Below are 21660 nucleotides of genomic sequence, written 5' to 3'. Positions count from 1 at the left end.
TAGCAAACATGTCAATTAGAACCGGGCAAATACCAGACGATTGGAAGATAGCGAATGTCATCCCAATCTTCAAAAAAGGATCGAGGGGAGAACCGGGCAACTATAGACCTGTGAGTCTTACGTAAGTTCCTGGGAAGATGGTTGAAGCACTAATCAAGGACAGCATAGTACAATACCTGGAAAATAACGACCTGATGAGAGCCAGTCAACACGGCTTCAGGAAGGGGAAGTCATGTATGACGAATTTACTTCAATTTTTTGAGAAGGTGAACAAAAAATTGATAGCGGAGACCCAGTGGATATAATATACTTGAACTTCCAGAATGCGTTAGACAAGGTTCTGCACGCAAGGCTTCTGAGGAAACTACAAAGCCATGGAATAGAAGGGGATATACTAAGATGGATAGGCAAATGGCTGGAGAATAGATTGCAGAGGGTCAGCGTAAATGGGAAGTTCTCGGACTGGGAGAAGGTGACAAGCGGTTTGCCCCAGGGCTCGGTTCTCGGGCCGATCTTATTCAATATCTTCATAAATGACCTGGAAGAGGGAACAACAAGCAATATTATCAAGTATAACATGTGGGGAGCAGAAACTCAAGGTACAACTATACAATGGGAGGGATGTTATTGAATAAGAGTACCCAGGAAAGGGACTTGGGGGTAATGGTGGACATGACAATGAAGCCGTCGGCACAGTGTGCAGCGGCCGCTAAGAGAGCAAATAGAATGCTTGGTATAATCAAAAAGGGTATTACAGCCAGAACGAAAGAAGTTATCCTGCCGTTGTATCGGGCGATGGTGCGCCCGCATTTGGAGTACTGCGTCCAATATTGGTCGCCGTATCTTAAGAAGGATATGGCATTAGTCGAGAGGGTTCAAAGGAGAGCAACACGTCTGATAATAGGTATGGAAAACCTGTCATATTCTGAGAGATTGGAGAGGCTGGGTCTCTTTTCCCTGGAGAAGAGGAGACTTAGAGGGGATATGATAGAGACTTACAAGATCATGAAGGGCATAGAGAGAGTAGAGAGGGACAGATTCTTTGAACTTTCGAAAAATAAGAGAACAAGAGGGCATTCGGAAAAGTTGAAAGGGGACAGATTCAAAACAAATGCTAGGAAGTTCTTCTTTACCCAACGTGTGGTGGACACCTGGAATGCGCTTCCAGAGGACGTTATAAGGCAGAGTACGGTACTGGGGTTCAAGAAAGGATTGGACAAATTCCTACTGGAAATGGGGATAGAGGGGTATAGATAGAAGATTACTGCACAGGTCCTGGACCTGTTGGGCCGCCGCGTGAGCGGACTGCTGGGCACGATGGACCTCGGGTCTGACCCAGCAGAGGCATTTCTTATGTTCTTAAGTTTGCAGATGACACAAAACTAGGTCGGGCAGTTGGGACATAAAAGGACAGCAAAGAACTGCAGAAGGATTTGAACCAGCTGGAGAAATGGGCGGAAAAGTGGCAGATGAAGTTTAATATAGAAAAATTAAAAGTAATGCACCTGGGCAGGAAAAACAAGGAGCATGAATATAAAATGTTAGGTGTAACTTTGGGCAAGAACGAACAAGAAAGAGACCTGGGGGTACTGATAGACAGGACCCTGAAGCCATCGGCTCAAAGCGCAGCGGCGGCAAAAAAAGCAAATAGGATGTTGGGCATGATAAAGAAGGGGATCACGAGCAGATCGGCAGACGTCATAATGCCGCTTTACAGAGCGATGATCAGGCCACACTTGGAATACTGTATAAAACACTGGTCTCCCTATCTAAAGAAGGCTATATCCCTACTGGAGGGGGTACAGAGGAGGGCCACGAAACTAGTAAAAGGTATGGAGAATCTGAGCTACAAGGAATGACTCGGAAAACTGGGTTTGTTCACCCTCGAAAAGAAAAGATTGCGAGGGGATGTAATGTAATGTAATGTAATGTAATTTATTTCTTATATACCGCTACATCCGTTAGGTTCTAAGCGGTTTACAGAAAATATACATTAAGATTAGAAATAAGAAAGGTACTTGGAAAATTCCCTTACTGTCCCGAAGGCTCACAATCTAACTAAAGTACCTGGAGGGTAATGATAGAGACTTTTAAAATACTAAAAGGATTCGACAAAATAGAGCAAGAAATATCGTTATTCACATTGTCAAATGTGAAACGGACAAGAGATCATGGACTGAAACTGATGGGCATCAGGCCCAGGTCAAATGTCAGGAAGTTCTGTTTCACACAGCGAGTGGTGGATGCTTGGAATGCTCTCCCAGAGGAGGTTGTGACGGAGACCACCATTCTGGGATTCAAAGGGAAATTGGATGCACACCTTCTTGCAAATCACATTGAGGGATACGGGTTAACAAGGTCTTCATCAGGGAACACCTAACTTAGCCTCCATGTGTGCGGGTTGCCGGTCTAGATGAACCTAAGGTCTGATCCGTTGAAGGCATTTCTTATGTTCTTATGTACCCACTAACAGACGAACCTGGGGTGAGCAAGCTCCCAAGGGAACGGTCCCTAAGCTCCGATCTGATGTGCAGGCTGTCAAGAGGGTATACTGACAGGCCGTGAACCCCCCAGAAGCTGACTTTTCCAAAGATGTGCGATCTCCCACAGTCAGAGCTGTCCCTGCAGGGAACCTCTGCAGCATGAGGGCGAAAACTGCAAACGCAAAGACTGAAATTACATGAAATAAAACACAAGCAGAAAAGACAAGCTCCTACAGCATGGCTTGTTGGAAGGAAAACCAATTCCTACAGGAAAAGTGATGCAGTATGGTGTTCTCCCTAGAAACCTTTAGCCGGGCGCTCTGCCCGGCTAATTTAGATGACCAACCAGCTGTCATCTCCGTCGAGAATCCTGCTGCTGCTGCCGCTGCTCAACATTTTTTAAAAACCCTCTCACCTGCTTGGGGATTCCCTGGGCTGACTCGGTACAGCCTGAAGAGCCGCCGGAAGTTCATTGTTCGACTCCCGCCTCAGCCTGACCTTTTTTTTAAAAGCGTCAGCAAGTGACTTGAACCCATGCTCCAGTGTTCTAACAGTAACACTGCGCATGCCGCCTTCCCTTATATTCACCTTCGAAACTGGAAGTTACGTCCCGAGGGGGGGGGAGGGAAGAGAAGGGAAGCCGGTACGCACAGTGTTACCGTTAGAGCCCTGGAGCATGGGTTTAATTCGCTAAAGGCTAAGGCAGGAGATAGGGCAGAGAGGAAAGCTTACAACTTGCTGTTCTTGCTTGCTTCAGACCTTCCTTGCTGCTGGGTCCTGCCTAATTTCTGTTTCTACGAAGGCAGGACCTGGCAGCAGGGAAGGCTCAAAGCAAGCAAGAGCAGCAAGTTGTAAGCTTCCCTTGTCGTTTCCCTATCTCCCGCCTTAGCCTGTAGCACATTGTGAATGCTGCACTGCGGGATGAGAGAAATGCTGCTGCTGCACCCAATTGAAGGAGTAGGGAGATAAATGCTGCTGCAACCAATGGGGGGGGGAGATAAATGCTGCTGCACCCAATTGAAGGAGTAGGGAGAGAAATGCTGCTGCAACCAATGGGGGGGGGGAGAGAAATGCTGCTGCACCCAATTGGGGAAAGGGAAGGAGGGAGAAGGAAGACCAGGGAAGGGAGAGGAGAGGAAAGAGAGATGCCAAGACCATGAGAGAGGGAGGGAAAGGAAATGAGATACCAGACCATGGACAAGTTTGGAGGGGGAGGGATAGATGTCAGGGCATATTAGAGGGGGGAAGAGACAGATGCCAGACCAGGGGAAAGAAGGAAGGAGGAAGGGAGAGAAAGGAAAGAGAGGAGATGCTAGATAATGGAGGGGGAGATGGAAAGAGAGGAGAGAGATGCCAGGGCATAGGTGTTGCATTGTATGCAGAGTCTGGTTTCTTGCCATTTCAGTTTAACTTTTGTCCACATATTTCTATTTTTAGTTTGTGATTATTCCATATTGGGCGAGGGTGTTTCTGTCTTCTTAGTGTATGAAAAGGACATGGTTTTCTGTTAGCATTGACTGTACAAGATAAATTGACTGTGCAGGATTTGGCTTGTTTAGTTTTACAATGCATGTGTTGGTGTTTTAGTGCTCACTGAAGTTTAAGATGCTGCCTTTTTCTAGGTGCACCCTTGCTATGTGGCTCATAGATTATTACTAAAAATAATTTTTTTTATATAGAGGAGGGGGTTGTTAAAAAATGATCAGCACTGGCTGTCATATATACTAGGTATGCCACTGGATTTAATGACCCTATTCTAACCACCAAATTTTCCCATCCCGCCCCATCCGGCTACTTTTTCATGCCACCCGGCTGGAAAAAATTTCTGGAGAGAACACTGAGGTAAAAGGGATTGGAGTTTAAGTCTCTGAAATTTGAGGCTTCCTACAAAATCCTGGTGGGTAGACGGAAATAATCCATGGGTCTCAGAATAAAGTGGGATTGTACAAGAATAATCATTCTCATTTGAAGAAATTTCTATTGGAATATGAAAAAAATGGTAATTAAAACAGAAAATGGATCTCAATGTTTATAGTTAGAATGCTAACTGGATTTCCATCAGGAATTATTTACTTTTAGCTTATCCTCACAAATCCTTCCTTGTAGTGGACTTTAGAATTAGTTTCTTTCTATTTGTAATAGTTCTTGTAAAATATCTCACCAATGTTATTCTTTTCTTGTATATCTATACTTGATATGTATAATTGAAATTACTAAATAAAAGATAAAAAAGAATAAAACACTGGGGAGCAACTCCATGTTTGGCTCTATGAATATACTATCCTGCTTGTCCTCCAAGAAGGAAAACTATCCAAACTATCAAACAAAAGTTAAAAAAAGAAAGAAAATGAACCCTAGATTTCCGCTTACCCCAATATATGGCTGCTCCATAATTAGTTCTCCCTTGCTATTGTAAGTGAACAGAGTGAAGTCTTTCGATAAAACTTTTCTGCAAATTAACATTTAAAACAATTAAAAATAAGCATTTCCATAAAAATATTCTGTCATTGCTAGAAGGCCTAAGTTGATCTCTGTCAATCCAGTTTTCCCTACTAGATTATATACAGCCTAATCACCATACTTTTAAGCAGTTAATATTTAGAAAAAGTCTATTAAATATAAAACTTGTCATTTAAGCACTTCATATTATTCCTATATTCCAGAGGGTGACGGGACAAAAGCACGCGAGACAAACACGCGCTGACAAACGAGCGCCAACAATCCAGCGCACCGCAAGGAAAACCTTCTTTTAGAGGGCTCCGACGGGGTGTGTGTAGGGAACCCCCCCACTCTACTTAATAGGGATCGAGCTGCCTTGCGCTGCAGTGTTGGGGTGTGGGAAAAAGTTAAGTTTCCAGTATAATGTGGGGTTACAACTCCCAAAACCACCCCCAATGCCAGCGCAATCCCTATTAAGTAAAGTGTGGGGGTTCCCCACCAACACCCCCCGTCGGAGCCCTTTAAAAGAAGGTTTTCCTGCGGCACGCTGAAGTCTTGCGCTGAATTGTCGGCGCTTGTTTGTCTCGCGCGCTTAAGACTATGAACCATTCCAGAGCACTACAGAGGATATTATGTAAGGCCGCCTATAGTTAGGCAGCAGTAGGTGTCTCAAGCATGTCTATAGGCGCCTAACTTAATTGTTCTTAAATCAGATTTAAGTGGCACAATAATTGAATGCGCCATTAAGTACAGTTATTTACCATAACAGGTTATCCGGGGACGGCGGGCAGATATTCTCACATGTGGGTGACATCATTCACAGAGCACAATATGGGCAGTGTTAAAAGTGCACCATCACCAAATTTTTAAGAAACTTTGAGACTGCCTGCATCACCCACACGCGAGTGCATTCCCGCCTGACGTCAGCTCGCGGTTCCACAATTCCGTAAGTAAGCTAAGAAGCCAACTAGGGGAGGTGGGAGGAATGTGAGAACATCTGCTTGCCTGATAAAAAGAGATTATGCACTTACCCTGGTAAACTCTTTTCTAGTAGATAGGTGAGACAGTAGGATTATTTCCCTTAGTCGTGTGGTTACAGAAGGAATCCACTCCAGATTTTTCATTCTGTCTCTACAGTATTTCACTGATCAGTTTAGCGCCCTCTACAGTTAGTACCCAAACATAGAGAGCCACCCAAAACACGTGAAGTAGAGGCACCTGTAGCAACAGGCTCAAACCAACTGTTCTACTCAAGAATTCAACCAACATTAAAGTGAAAGGCCAACACTGGCTTCAAAGAAGCTGAGAAACTACTCCCCCAATAAATGTAAACATATATACAGTGGAACCCTGGTTTACGAGCATAATTCGTTCCAGAAGCATGCTCGTAAACCAAAGTACTCGTATATCAAAGCTAGTTTCCCCATAAGAACTAAGGGGAACTCGCTTGATTGGTTCCCACCCATCCCCACCCCCCGAGGCCAGCGGCATTGCCCCCCCCCCCCCGCGTGATCCGGCACCCCCCCCTGCTGCGATCTGGCAACTCCCAGCACTCACCCGAACACATTGCATACCCCCATCTGGCACCGGCACCAGCATGTCCTGTGCGTTGGTGCCGGTGCCAGATGGGGGTATGCAATGTGTTTGGGTGAGTGCTGGGGGATGCCAGATCGCGGTGGGGGGGGGGGGGGTGATGCGAGCGGGGTCGCTGCTCGTAAATCGAGGCATGCTCGGTTTCCGAGGTGCCGATTTTGCAAATGTTTTGCTCGTCTTGCAAAACACTCGCAAACCGGTGCACTCGTAAACCGAGGTACCACTGTACAAATTCTTTCCAGCCCTCAAGGGCTGACAGGTATCCAAGAAACAGCTTGGAAGTAGCATAAACAGATTGAAAACTGTAAGCAGGCACAATAAACACTGGGTGGGAGTCTAGAATGTCTCATTTATCCACTGGAAAAGCACTTACCAGGGTAAGTACATAATCTCTTTTTCCAGTGCAATAGGTAAGACATTCTAGACCAGGGGTGGGCAACTTTGGTCCTCGAGTGCAAATTTCAAGAGAGACAGCTCTAGCTGCAGGCCACACTTCCAGCAGAATGCGCCTTGACAGAACAGGAGACTGTGTCCCTGTAAGAATGTGAGCTGACGAAATGGCACTACAAAGCCATCTGTAATTTGTGGCCTTGGAAGCAGGAGTGTCGCGCTAAATGAAATGAGTCAGCACAACAAATGATCAAAGAGACAAAACTCATTGGTGACCTCCAAGCAACGCAGAAGATTCTGCACACATCCAGTTTCTTCAACAGGCAATCCTGTTGACTGGGAACCTGTTGGCTGAAAATCAGGAAAACACACATCCGGGGTGGGGGAGCGGGAACTGGTTGGCAAGCAGGAAGGAACCATTCAAAGGGAAACTCCTGTCTCCAAAATACGGCGGAAAGGGCCCCTGCAAGACCAAGTCCTCAGTACAGACACTTGGCGCGCCCACGTAATGGTGACCAGAAAAAATGGTCTTGAGTGTCAAGTCCAAGAAGGTAGCATCTCAAAGGGGCTCGAATACACCTTAGCAAGGCCAAACAATACCCGGTTAAGGTCCCAGGAAAATAATAATAATAATTTTATTTTTATATACTGCTATATCAAAAAAGGTTCAAAGCGGTTCACAACATGATAAAATACATACAATCAATAAAATAAACATTAAAACAATCGATTAAATTGGAATATCATTTAAGAAATAATAAAATTGAAGTACATCAGTTAAGAAATAAAATAAATTAAAAAGTTATAGTTCTAGGATATAGACATGTCAAACAGACGGGTCTTTAATGTTTTCCTAAAATAAAAATATGAAGAGGCCTCTATTATAAGCTTTCCTAGCCACATATTCAGTTCAGCGGCCTGGTAGGAAAAAATTCTGTCAAAAAACTTCTTGTATTGGCAGGATTTTAAAGGGGGATGTAGTTGAATAAATTTATTCTAAGTGTACTCTTGTTAAGATAATTAAAAATGAAGTGGGAAGCAAGATAGGTAACATCCCCAAAACTGCTTTGTACAAATACAGGAGAATTTAAACAGAACTCTGGACCCTACAGGCAACCAGTGAAGTTTTTGATAGAAAGGGGTAATATGCTCCCCTTTTTTTAGTCCAAAAATAAGCCGAACAGCAGTGTTCTGGATCAGTTTAAGTTTTTTGAGTGTTTTTTTGTAAGTACCAAGGTAAACAACATTACAGTAATCCAAAATACTCAAAATAGATGACTGCACCAGTAAACAAAAATAAGCTTCATCAAAGAACTTCTTAATGGTGCGGAGCTTCCAGAGAACTGAAATACATTTCTAAACAATAGATCTGTATGTTTTTCCAAAGTTAGATGTTTATCCAGTGTTACACCCAGTATTTTTATACATTGTTCAATATTATATTCCAGCCCGCTCACTTGGATCGAAGTTTCTTTTATATTTTCGTTGGGTGTTGCTAAAAAGAATTTAGTTTTTTCAGTATTTAAGGGGCTTAACCAGTGGTCAGACATGAAAAGCTCCATTCAAGAGTCTAGTGGCATCAGGAGGCGATGCCAAGGAAGACATGGATTCAAAGAGAAACCACAAGAAGGCCTGTATCCAAACCAGCCTGAAGAAAGGTGAGAATTAGCATGATAGGAGCTGAATAAGGGTCCACCTGTGCTCATCAATTGTGGAAAGCCTTCCACCTGTAGAATAAGCTGACAAAGTAGATGACTTTGTAGACTTCAGAAAAATATCAACAACTGGGCAGAATATTCTGACGCTCTAATGTTGCACACTTAAAAGCCAATCCAGAAGAGCAAAGTGACCCGAATTCTCCATAGATACAGGACCCTGCGTGAGAAAGTCTGTAAAAGAAGCTCAGTCGAAGGCTGCGACTTCTGTGCAGGCACAGCAAGTCTGCACATCATGGGCAACGAGGCCAATCTGGAGTCACCAGAATGATGAGATCCTCCAAAGGACTTGGCTGATCATCGGCCCAGGAGGAAAAATATACAGCATAATCTCCGGGGGCCACAGCTACACCAGACCATCAAGCCCCTCGTTTCCGGACTCGGATCTTTGACTTCAGAAGCTTGTTTCAAGCCGTGGCCCTGAGGACGAAGGAGAGTCTTCCGCAGTGCCCCACTATTGCTTGGAACGCCTCTGGGGACAGAACTCACTCGCCTGGATCCAGAGGCTGTATGTTGAGAAAGTCTGCTTGAACGTCATCTACTCCCACCACCTCTGCTGCCACCTCTGCTGCTGCTGTTAGGACATGACGCTCCAGCCAATGAAAAAGGAGACGGTCTTCCTGAGCCAGAGGAGTGACAGAAGCTACTGTTGTCATATTATTGGAGAAGACTCAGATCTCTTGGTTTACCAGCATCTTCTGTAATCTCAACAGAGCTAGTCGAATGGCCCTGAGCTCCACCTGGTTGATTGACCACTGCTGCCGAGATGGTATCCAACATCTCTGCACAATAGTGCTGCCCAATTCACGATTCAAATTGGTTCACCGATTCACTTCAGGTGAATTGATTCGAATCGATTTAAAACCAAAAAGAATCAGCCTCCCAATATGGTATCTGACCCTCCCCCTAAAGCAGGAGCGGCAGCTCTGCCTCTTGCTGGCCGACCGCTGCTGCACCTGCTTTAGAGGGTGAAGGGGAGGGTCAGTCGAGAAGTGCTGGTGTCTGGCTTCCCCCCTGGCCTCCCGCACATCCATTTACCTATCAGCAGCCTGCAGAGAAGATTGCTGGTGCTAGCAATCTTTGCAAGCCGCCATAGGCCTTCGGAGCTGTTTCTTCTACCACAATCCTACCTCTGATGCAGTGGCGTACCTAGGGTATGTGGCACCCGGGCCCCATCATTTTTTGACACCCCCCCCCCCATGTAAAAAAATATTTTTTGTAATGACCATGAAACGGAATAAATGGTCAGAATAGAAACAGGCAGTGAAAATTTTCTTTTATTGAACCATATATGTAACCATTATTACAAACATAACATAACATAAATTATGTCTGAATTGTCATGACATCAGAAGTACATATGGAGTAGTTGCAGGTGATGCTTGGGACAGTTCTGATTGTGTTAGTTCGTTTTTATGTGTTTTTTGAATAGAAGGGTTTTTATTTCTTTTTGAAGGTTTTATAGTCTGTGGTCGAGGTCAATAGATTGTAGAGTTGGGGGTCGAGTGTTGCAGCTCGAATGGCTAGGAGGTTGTCGAACTGTTTTTTTCTTTTGATGTTTTTGGTTGGAGGGTGTGTGAATGGTGCGTGAGTTCTCCTATGTCTGGTTGAGGTGGATTAAATTATTTAGCTGAAGAAATTAGTTACCCCCTCATTCCACACACATTAATTCTCTTCTATTTTGTTCCCATTATAAAAAACACTGATAAGTTCTCAGAAAAAAAATACATTAAAATAAGAAGTGAAAACAAAGGCCCCTACATAAGAATAGCCTAACTGGGTCAGACCAATGGTCCATCATGCCCAGTAGCCCATTCTCATGGTAGCCAATCCAGGTCACTAATACCTGGTCAAAACCCAAAGAGTAGCAACATTCCATGCTACCAATCCAGGGCAAGCAGACACATCCCCCATATCTTAATAACAGATTATGGACTTTTCCTCCAGGAATTTGTCCAAATCTTTCTTAAAACCAGCTACACTATCTGCTTTTACCATAACTTCTGGCCACTTCATTTTTAAGTTTAGATTTTTCCTTCCAAACAGAGAACTTGCTAGATGTCAAATACAGCACAAGGTAACTTCACACGGACTTAGCTGTGCAGGAAATGTGAATCTTCTCATACACCCACCATATAGTGCAAAAATGTGCAAAGGTCTGGTTTTTTCTTTCGATCACTACATAGCCTAATGCCACACAAGCAGCGCTGTTACAAACATATTCTGTAGGTCAATGCTAAGGTTAACAAAGTTTCCTTCCTTGGACCAGAAGGAGATACTGACAAACCACTGGAAGAGATCCCAAAACAACACCCAAAGACCCACTCAGTATGTGAACCAATTGAGTGGAGTGAACTAACTGGGGGTGGAAATGGGCCCGGAGTTTGCTCAGCAGAATTTCCCAGACCACCTCTTCCTCTCAACACATTGACACGCTGCCACCACCACCACTAGGAACACCTTACCGGGTTGGCCAGCAATGCTATAAACTTTATAAAACACATTATTATATTTTCTTATAAAGCACATATTTTAACTGAACTCTCTGACATCCTCAGCCTTTCCATTTACAAAAATAGAAGGAAGAAAAGTTCCCATTTCCTGCTGTCTCATGTCCCCGGCCTATACAATATTTTTCTTCTGCAGACCCTTCAAAAGTCTGACCACTTGCATTATAAAGTACTGAGGATGCCATCTCTCCCCAATAAATTGGTATAAATAGTGATGATCTGTCCTTAAATAACCCTGGAGATGATATAGGAAAATATGCTTCCCGAGGTAAGAACAAAATCTTTTAATTAAAAAAGATGAAATAAATGAAAGGACCGATCAGTACGGGCCCAAAGCCCTCGTAACAACCGTTGGCCCCGGGCAGGTGTTTATGAAGTGACAAGCACTTAGAAATAAATCTAAATAAACCCTGCCCCGTACATCATCTTATCCTTGTGTGTGTATAATTATAACCAAAGATATATATATATATAATAAATAATCGGGAGCCCAATCATCCCCAAATTAGAGCAAAAGGAGAGAAAATCACCCCTAAAAAAGCTCTCCCTGAACCCTAAATCAAAAAAACAATATGTGAAAACACCCAACAAAAATCACTAAAGAAAAAAGAAAAATCAAAAATGCTGTCTCATTCATTAATCCATTAAGCTGTTTTTGTCAAAGCAGCTTGATTGTGCCGCTGCGGTGGATTATTCCGTCCTCTATATTAGGGACTGGGTTTGTGTATTTTCAGTCGGTTTATTAACATTTCTGATTTTCTTGCTCCCTCCTGATGAGGATATTGAAACAGGACCTGTCGAGTGAGCGGAACCTAAATGAGTGAGCGGAACCTAAATGTGTGATGAACAGAATTGACTGAGTAAGCGGAACCTAAATGTGCGATGAACAGAATTGAATAGTTTCATTGACTACATGGGATTGAACGAGTCAAGTTGAACAGTGAATGGATTATCATTCCTGACTCTTCATTGAGCGAGTCGATGTGAGTGGGATTGAACAGTGAGCGGAACTGATCAATGATGATTGATGAACTTTGAACTCCGTTTTGCTTTGGATTTATTGCAGCCGCTTGAGCTAAGTATTTTCCACTGTTTTGCGAGTGGGACTGTACAGCGAGCGGAACTGAACAGTGATGATTGGTGAACTTTGAACTCCGTTTCGCTTTGGATTTATTACAGCCGCTTGAGCTAAGTATTTTTCACTGTTTTTCATTAGCGGTATATAAGAAATAAATTACATTACATTACTTTCACAAACTATTTGTGACAGGTGCACAAGGCTTACTGCGTTGTGGATTAATGAATGAGACTGAGCATTTTTGATTTTTCTTTTTTCTTTAGTGATTTTTGTTGGGTGTTTTCACATATTGTTTTTTTGATTTAGGGTTCAGGGAGAGCTTTTTTAGGGGTGATTTTCTCTCCTTTTGCTCTAATTTGGGGATGATTGGGCTCCCGATTATTTATTATATATATATATATATCCTTTGGTTATAATTATACACACACAAGGATAAGATGATGTACGGGGCAGGGTTTATTTAGATTTATTTCTAAGTGCTTGTCACTTCATAAACACCTGCCCGGGGCCAACGGTTGTTATGAGGGCTTTGGGCCCGTACTGATCGGTCCTTTCATTTATTTCGTCTTTTTTAATTAAAAGATTTTGTTCTTACCTCGGGAAGCATATTTTCCTATATCATCTCCAGGGTTATTTAAGGACAGATCATCACTATTTATACCAATTTTTTGAAGCTTGAACTATCGTTGTTATTGGTATTTACATATTGGGGTTTTTTTTTTGGCCATCTCTCCCCAATCCCAGGTCCTAAAGTCTAAGACAGTAGCGCAACTAGTGCTGCCAGATTCAGGGAAAAAAATTTTGATTCGATTCAGCCTATTGAATTGGTTTATCGATTTGATTTTCCTGCCCAATTGGGTGTTTTTTACAAACATCCTGGTGGGTTTATTTTATAGCTTTTTCACCCCCCTTTTGCTTCTCCTAACCACACTGGCGCTGTGGTATAAATAAAATAAAGAAACAAAAAAGGACCTTTCCTCTCTCTGTTAAATCCTAGCTCACATTTGCGGTCTAACACCAGCTCTGGCAGGATACACATTTCAAATCTGTCATATTGTAATCACAAAACAGAAAATAAAATTCGTTTTTCTATCTTTTGTTGTCTGGTTATTTTTCAAATCTTGTTGGGCCAAGGCTCTGGTTGTCTTCTGATAACTTGCTTGCCAGGGTCTCCTTCTTTCTTCTTTTTCCGTGCTAACCATCCATCTGCCATCTCTGTCCTCCCCTTCCGTTTCCCTTCCCTCCCCCGGATGTCTGGCATCCCCTCTACAGATTGTCACACCCCTAGCCTTAAAGCTCGGTTTGTGCCAGGCAGGGGTTTGTCCAAACCTATTACAACTGTCAGAAGAGCTGATCAATGTAGCAAGCCAGAGGGAAGGAATAGGGAAGATAGTTCATTTCCCTTTAAATCTCAGGTAGCTGAGCTCCAGGGTGTGAAAGATGCTGAATGTAACAGCCTGGAACAGCCTGAGAACACTCCCTCCTCTCCTGCTAACTCTCAGCTGCAAAAGCTGATTGCTGCTCCTGGGAGAGTTAGGAAAAAGCTGCAGGCTGGCCCTCCCCCTCAGAGAACTGGGCGTGCCCGGCTGAACGTAATAGAAGCTGCTCTGAGGGGAAGGAAGTCAGTCTGCCCTGAGCCTGCTCAGGAAGGAGGTATCCAGGACAATGCTCCTGATCCTCATAGCTCTGCTGATGTGGAAATGCTAGAGTTTGATACTGACCCTGAGACTAACCAGCCAGCAGAGCTGGAATTTATGGATTGCCAGGAATCTGCAGTTTGTCCTGAAGGTATGCCTATGGAAGAATAATAGGATACATGTTTGTGAAACTTTTGAGTTTTTCTTCCAGCTCAGGTGAGCAAATTGTTTGGATTGCTTCACAGCAGCTGTTTGCACTTGAGGGAAGAAAGAGAGCAGTGCTGCACTTCTCCCTTTAGGGGAACTTTTGAAAAGGAAAAAACGTTTTTCTTTAATTGAAGGAATCTGCTCTGTTAAGTTTACTTTTGTGTTCGAATGCTGAAGAATGAGGAAGTAAGAGTGGGGAGAATCCACTGTACAACTGGATGGGATTGTGGGGCCATTTGGGCATTCTGTGTTAACAGATATTTTGGTGGATTCGCTTACTCCCCTCCCCCACCAACTCCTTTGGAGCTGGCTGGGGCCAAGCCTATTTTACTCTCAGGCTTGGATACAGCACTACAGGCAGTGCTAATAGCAACCTTGCTAACTGCCTCTCTTTTTGAAGATAACAGTATTGTTTTGAAGATTTATCTTGACCACTGATGACAAACGTTTTTTTTTGTAAAGTGTTTTGGTTACTTACCTGTATGGAGATGAGTGCTGAGACATAGTGGTTTTTTTCATCAGCTCTGGTTTTGTTTTGGAAACTTGTAGTGGTGACTTGGAGTCCAGACTGAATGGAAGTTGGCTCCCAATATAAGCCCACAATAAAAGTGACTTGTAGCATGAACTATAAAACTGACTCTTCTGAATTTTTGTTTTCATGCTTTACCAATGAACATTAAGCCCAGCAGGACTTCCAACTTTATGGAAGCACGTCAGGCGTGAGTATTTGTGTGCTTGTACCGGAGCCTACCTTATCCACAGGCGCCGGCTTGACCACAAGATCCACCTTTTCTTAACTACCCTTTCATCCAGCAGCTCTCCCTCCTTTCCCACCACCCCAGGGTACACCATCTCTCCCTTTCTTTTCCCAACTACCCTCCTAACCAGTATCTCTATCCCCCCTCCACACCATCCCTTGTGTCCAACTTCTCTCCCTTTTTGTTCCTTCCCTCCCTAAAACCCATGATCCATCATTTCTCTCCCTCTCCTCTATTTTCAGACCCATTATTTCTTCCCACCCAAAGTCCGGCATATGCACGTCTCTTTGAACCCCTCCCCTTTCCCTCCGTGTACTTCTACACCAGGGCCCCCCCTCCCCTGAAGGCCTGTCCCCCCCTTAAAGGTTTGCATCCCATCCCTAAGGCCTGTCCCCCCCCTTGAAGTCCTGCACCCCCCCGAAGGCCTGTCCCTCCCCTTGAAGGTCTACCTGCCTGTCCCCCCGAAGGCCTGCACCTCCCCCCCGAAGGCCTGTCTGCCCCCTGTCTGCTTGTTCCCCTTGAAGGCCTGCCCTCCCCCTTGAAGGCCTGTCCCCCCCTTGAATGCCTGCCTGCCTGTCCCCCCTGAAGGCCTGCACCCTGTCCGAAGGCCTGTCCCCCCCCCTTGAAGGCCTGCCTACCCGCCCCCAAAATTCCACTCGTCCTCACCACTGATGTCAGAGGAGGGGCGGGACCGCGGCGGAGGAAACAGCCGAAGCAGGCAAAGATCGCTGGTATCGCGATCTTGTGCAGGCTGTTTCCAGACGCGACATCCGGCACAGGGGGGGGGGAACCGGACCGGGAGCACCCCCCTCAGGGCTTGCACCCGGGGTGGACCGCCCTCCCCTTTAGTACGCTACTGCCTCCTTGTACCCCTTTATAAGCTGAAGTCACTCAGTCATTCTCAATCTCCCCCTCTGCTGTGGAGGTCATATATCCACTCATCAAGAATGGTCTGAGAGACTCAAACACAGAAAATTAGCAGGTAAGAGACAATTTCTCCTTCTAACACTGCCAACAGTGGCAGGCACCAATATACACACACTGCCTGCAACTTTCCTGAAGAAGTTCCCTCTGATACATCCTGCCTTGCTGGAAACAGGAAGGTGTTGCATCCATCTTGTGTGACTCGCTGCCTGCCACTGCGAGCAGTGCTTAGATTAGAAGTAAATGCAAGGCCTCCCCTAGGGAAACAGCCTGCACAAGATCGCGATGCCAGCGATCTTTGCCTGCTTCGGCTGTTTCCTCCGCCGCGGTCCCGCCCCCTCCTCTGACGTCAGAGGAGGGGTGGGACCGCGGCGGAGGAAACAGCCGAAGCAGGCAAAGATCGCTGGCATCGCGATCTTGTGCAGGCTGTTTCTAGACGCGACACCCGGCGCAGGGGGGGGGGGAACCGGACCGGGAGCAGCCCCTCAGGGCTTGCACCTGGGGTGGACTTCCCCCCCCGTCCCCCTTAGTACTCTACTGGTCTGATGTCAGAGGAGGAGCAGGACCACGGCACAGGAATTAGCTCTGAAGACCTATGTCAGCTTGCAAAGATTACTAGCATCGGCATCTTCTCTACAGGCTGCTGATATTAGGTAAATGGATGCGCGTGAGGTCAGGGGGAACACGTAGGCCTTCTAGGGGGGTGCACAGTCCTTTGGCGGTGGTGGTACAGGCCTTCAAGGATGGGGTGCAGGCCTTTAGGGGTGGTACAGGCCTTCAGAGGAGAAAGGCAGACCTACAGGGGTGGGGTGCAGGCCTTCAGGGGGGACAGGCCTTCGAGGGGGTTGCAGGCCTTCAGGGGTAGTGGCACAGGTCTTCAGGGGGGACAGGCAGGCCTTCAGGGGTGGGGTGCAGACTTTCAGGGAGGGGTCCCTGCTGTACAAGTACACAAAGGGATGGAAGGGGGGGTTCAAAGAGACGTGCATATGCCGGACTTGGGGGGGAAAGAAATAATGGGTCTAAAAACAGAGGAGAGAGAGAGAGAGATGGTGGACAATAGGATTTAGGGAGGGAAGGAACAGAAAGGGAGAGAAATTGGACACAAGGGAAGGTGTAGAGGTGGGGATGGTGGACCCTGGGGTGGTGGGGAAGGAGGGAGAGATGCTGGATGAAAGGGTAGTTGAGAAAAGGTAGATCTGTGGATGGAGACAAAAAAAAGGAAAGATGCCAGACCACTAGGGGAGGGAAGGGAAACGGAAGGGGAGGACAGATATAGAAAATGAATGGTTAGCACGGAGAGAGAAGAAAGGAGGAGACCCTGGCAAGCAAGTTATCAGAAGACAACCAGAGCCTGAGACCAACAAGATTTGAATAATGACCAGACAACAAAAGATAGAAAAAATAATTTTATTTTCTGTTTTGTGATTACAATATGTCAGATTTGAAATGTGTATCCTGCCAGAGCTGGTGTTAGACCGCAAACGTGAGCTAGGATTTAACAGAGAGGAAAAGTATTTTTTGTTTGTTTATTTTGTTTACACCACAGCACCAGTGTGGTTAGGAGAAGGCAAAGGCGGTGAAGAGGCTATATATACAATAAACCCACCAGGATGTTTAAAAAAAACAAAAAACACACAAAAACCAAACCCACCCAATTGGGCAGGAAAATCGAATCGAAAAATCGATTCAATAGGCTGAATCGAATTGAAATTTTTTTTCCTGAATCGGGCAGCACTACTGTACAGGACTGCAATGAGCTCCCTAGCCCTGAAGGCTGGCATCTGTCATCATCATGATCCAAGAGGCAAAGAGTAGCGGAACACCCCAGCATCTGTCATTGGCTTATCCTCTTTGAAGATCGCCGCTGCCAGTGACTCCACCTCCTGCATCTGTCATCGGTAGCTTCATTTTAAATTCAGTGCTACCTGTGGTGCACTCTGCAAAGGCACGCGCACAAAGGAGTGCAATAAGGTCCTTCCACCTCCTCCCAACACACTCTCTGCCCATCCCAGTATGCTCACCAAGATCCCAGTCTTTTGGGGTCATCAGCCTCAACCGCGACTCCCTTGCGCTTCAAATGTCCCACGCCCTAGATGCTTACTGCCAATTCCTCTTGCTCCATCTTTCTCAATCCGTGCTAAACCCTCCCCCTCTCCTTCTCAAACTAAACTTGGCCTCCTCAATGTCCACTCCATTAGAAATAAGCATCATTTAATACAGGATCTTATTTTACAACATGAATTACACATCCTGTCTTACTGAAATCTGGCTATCTGAGGGAGAAGATGCATACATTACTCAAGCCTGCCCAAACAATTACATATTCAAATTACTAACGTAAAAATAAGGTGTTGCCGTTATTTATCACTCTTCTCTCTTGCATAGTTTTGACTCTCCCAGTTCCCCTTGCTCTTTTGCAGATTCTCCAATTCACCATCCCCCATCCCCTCCCACTTCATTTTAAACTCCTTTAACTGCTCCCTCCCATCTCTAGAGAAAGACTGTCAACCCTTCAATCCATAATCTACGAATTCTGTATATCTCACAGTAACCCAGTAATACTGGGAGACTTCAACATCCACTTTGATGACCCCAATAATTATTTTGCCTCCGAAATTCTAACTTTAACTCTTGATATATTGCTTAGATTGCTTATCTCAAACTCTATACACCTAGCAGGCCATACACTCGACATGGATTTTCATCCAGGAATCCCTCTCACCTAATTTAAAAAAAACAAGCAAATTCATTCCCTACCCTGGACAGATCATTCCCTAATCAGTCTAAACTTACCCCTTACAAACAAACACTCTTACTCCATTACACACACATACATATAGCAAAATCACAACTAACACAATTAAAAATAACTTTGAACTTCCAACTTGATGAATTCTCCTCACTAACTCTGGAAGAGCAATCTGACACCTGGTCCTCTAAGACCCAAATCCTAATGGACACGGTGGCTCCTCCAACAACTTGTTCCAAAACTTACAACTCAAAAACAAAACCCTGGTATACTTATGAATTATCCCTTTTTCGGTTCCACTCCATAGAGATGTAAGTGCTCCTCCTCCACACTATGAAAATACAAAGATCAAGCCACCTTCTACAAAAACACCCTATAAATGGCCAAGAAAGCACAGTTACTTACCGTAATAGGTGTTATCCAGGGACAGCAGGCAGCTATTCTCGCATATGGGTGACATCATTGACGGAGCCCGGACAAGGAAGTCTCGCAAGCAGACTTGCTTGTAGAAACTAGAAGTTTGAGTCAACCGCACCGCGCATGCGCGAGTGCCTTCCTGCCCAGCGCATGGCGAGTCTCCTCAGTTCAGATAGCTAGCAGAGAAGCCAACCAGGGGAGGTGGGTGGGTTGTGAGAATAGCTGCCTGTTGTCCCTAGATAACACCTGTTACGGTATGTAACTGTGCTTTATCCCAGGACAAGCAGGCAGACCATTCTCACATATGGGTGACCTCCAAGCTAACCAGAATGGGATGGTGGGAGCGTTGGCAACTTAGGAGAATAAATTTTGCAATACTCTTTGGCCAAAATGACCCTCCCGTCTGGAGAAAACATCCAGACAATAGTGAGATGTGAATGTATGAACCGATGACCAGGTAGCAGCTTTGCAAATTTCCTCAATAGGTGTAGATCTGAGGAAAGCTACTGAAGCTGCCATTGCTCTGACTTTATGGGCTGTGACTCGACTCTGTAGTTGTAATCCAGCCTGGGCATAGCAGAAAGAAATACAAACAGCCATCTAGTTGGAGATGGTACGCTTAGAGATTGGATGTCCCAACTTGTTTGGATCGAAGGAGACAAAAGTTGAGGAGCAGTTCTGTGTGGTTTGGTGCGTTCCAAATAGAAGGCCAAAGCACGTTTACAATCCAGAGAATGAAGAGCTGATTCTCCATGATGAGAATGAGGTCTTGGAAAAAACACTTGAAGAACAATGGATTAGTTGAGATGAAATTCTGAAATCAGTTTAGGGAGGAATTTAGGATGAGTACGGAGGACCACCTTGTCATGATGGAACACAGTGAAAGGTGGATCAGCAACTAAAGCTTGCAGCTCACTGACTCTTCTAGCAGAAGTGAGGGCAATGAGAAACACGACTTTCCAAGACTTCAGATGAGCCGTACACATTGGTTCAAATGGAGGCTTCATCAATTGAGCAAGAACAACATTGAGGTCCCAAACCACTGGAGGGGTTTGAGAGGAGGTTTGACCTTGAAAAGTCCTTTCATGAATCTTTAAATCACTGGATGAGCAGAGGGGTTTCCCTTCAATAGGCTGATGGGAAGCAGCAATTGCACTGAGTTGGACTCGGATCGATGTAGACTTGAGGCCAGATGTGGATAAGTGCAAAAGGTAATCTAAAACAGAAGGTAAGGAGGAAAATTGAGGCTCCCTATCGTGAGTAAAACACCACGTAGCAAATCTAGTCCATTTTTGGTGATAGCATTGTTTAGTGGTAGGCTTTATAGAAGCCTCTAAAATGTCTCTTACAGGTTGAGAAAACTGAAGAGGAGTTATGTTGAGAGGTACCAAGCGGTCAGGTGTAGAGACTGCAGGTTGGGATGAAGTACAGATCCCTGACTGTGTATGCAGAGATGGAAAAACTGGTAGAAGGAATGGCTCCCTGGTGCTGAGTTAAAGATTGTCTCGGCCACCGAGGAGCTATCAGAATCATGGTGGCATGATCGTTCTTCATCTTGACAAGGGTCTTGAGAATGAGAGGGAATGCAGACAGGAAGCAATTAGTCCATTCCAATAGAAAAGCGTGATTACTGCGGCCGTGGTGTGTGATCCATGGCCGTGTTCCATTTTAGAACCCGGCCAATGATCACTCTAGCCAATCCCCTACTCCCGCCCTCATCAACCCGAAGCAAGCTCAACAGACCTCCCGCCCTCACCTCACCAACCCGAATCAAGCTGGGCCATACCTCTCGCCCTCGCTCACCGCTGCCGTTGATCCTCCTCTTCGGGGCAGCCTGTGATCATGGCCGATTTTGGCGGGCCGCTTTCCAACCTCGGTGGCACGTTCCCCGATGCACGGGATCGCGTTGGGGGGGAGTGTGCTTCCGGGTTGGGAGCGGCCTGCAAAATTCACTGGGGCTGGCCACCACGATCGCGGCCTGCTTTGAAAAGGAGCAGGCCAGAAGATGCCGGGATGGAGGGAGGGTAAGCAGGGGGATTAATTCAGGGGGCCAGAGGGAGAGGGAAAGGGGCCATGGAGAGATAGGGAGAGGGAAAGGGGGCTGCTTTGGGGGAGGGGTGTGCTGGGGGGGAGACAGAAGGGGCCATGGAGAGACAGGGAGAAGGAAAGGGGGCTGTTTTGGGGGAGGGATGTGCTGGGGGGAGACAGAAGGGGCCATGGAGAGATAGGGAGAAAGAAAGGGGGCTGCTTTGGGTGGGAGGTGTGTGCTGGGGCAGACAGCTTTGCTCGGGGGGGGGGGAAGACAGAAGGTCACAGACAGCGGCCAAGGAGAGAGAGATAAAGAAACACAGACAGACAGACACTCTATTCTAGCACCCGTTAATGTAACGGGCTTAAAGACTATCCTATATAATAAAAGGTTAGTGGCGCATGCGCTTTTAAAAAAGCGTGAGTACTGCGGCCATGGTGTGTGATCCGTGGCCGTGTTCCATTTTAGAACCCGGCCAATGATCACTCTGGCCACTCCCCTCCTCCCGCCCTCATCAACCCGAAGCAAGCTCAATAGACCTCCCGCCCTCACCTCACCAACCCGAAGCAAGCTGGACCATACCTCCCGCCCTCGCTCACCGCTGATCCCCCCTCTTCGGGCAGCCTGCGATCGTGGCCGGCCTCGCGGGCCGCTTTCCGGCCTCGGTGGCACGTTCTCTCTGACGCATGGGATCGCGTCGGGGGGGGAGCGTGCTTCGGGTTGGGGAGTGG

The 21660-nt window shown here is 45.8% G+C and overlaps 1 protein-coding gene across 2 annotated transcripts in view; it reads right to left on the bottom strand.

Annotated features, from left to right (window-relative positions):
• The window catches only part of LOC117362038 (disintegrin and metalloproteinase domain-containing protein 9-like), a 153657-nt gene that overhangs the window by 4322 nt on the left and 127675 nt on the right, over nucleotides 1–21660 (bottom strand). Inside the window, exons 5-6 of one of the 2 annotated variants that reach the window (XM_033947769.1) lie at nucleotides 4854–4932; nucleotides 2518–2655 (exon numbers count right to left, since the gene is read on the bottom strand). In XM_033947769.1, the coding sequence (XP_033803660.1) occupies nucleotides 2611–2655; nucleotides 4854–4932 (124 nt within the window). In that variant the 3' untranslated portion in view covers nucleotides 2518–2610. Of the gene's footprint in view, nucleotides 1–2517; nucleotides 2656–4853; nucleotides 4933–21660 lie in introns of those variants that run through there. The other variant, XM_033947770.1, reaches the window with a different exon arrangement.

Source organism: Geotrypetes seraphini, chromosome 6 (assembly GCF_902459505.1).
Source record: "Geotrypetes seraphini chromosome 6, aGeoSer1.1, whole genome shotgun sequence".
In the NCBI taxonomy this organism is placed as follows: Eukaryota; Metazoa; Chordata; class Amphibia; order Gymnophiona; family Dermophiidae; genus Geotrypetes; species Geotrypetes seraphini.
The sequence above is the reverse complement of the archived record's forward strand: the minus strand, read 5'-3'. Positions and strand labels throughout refer to the sequence as shown.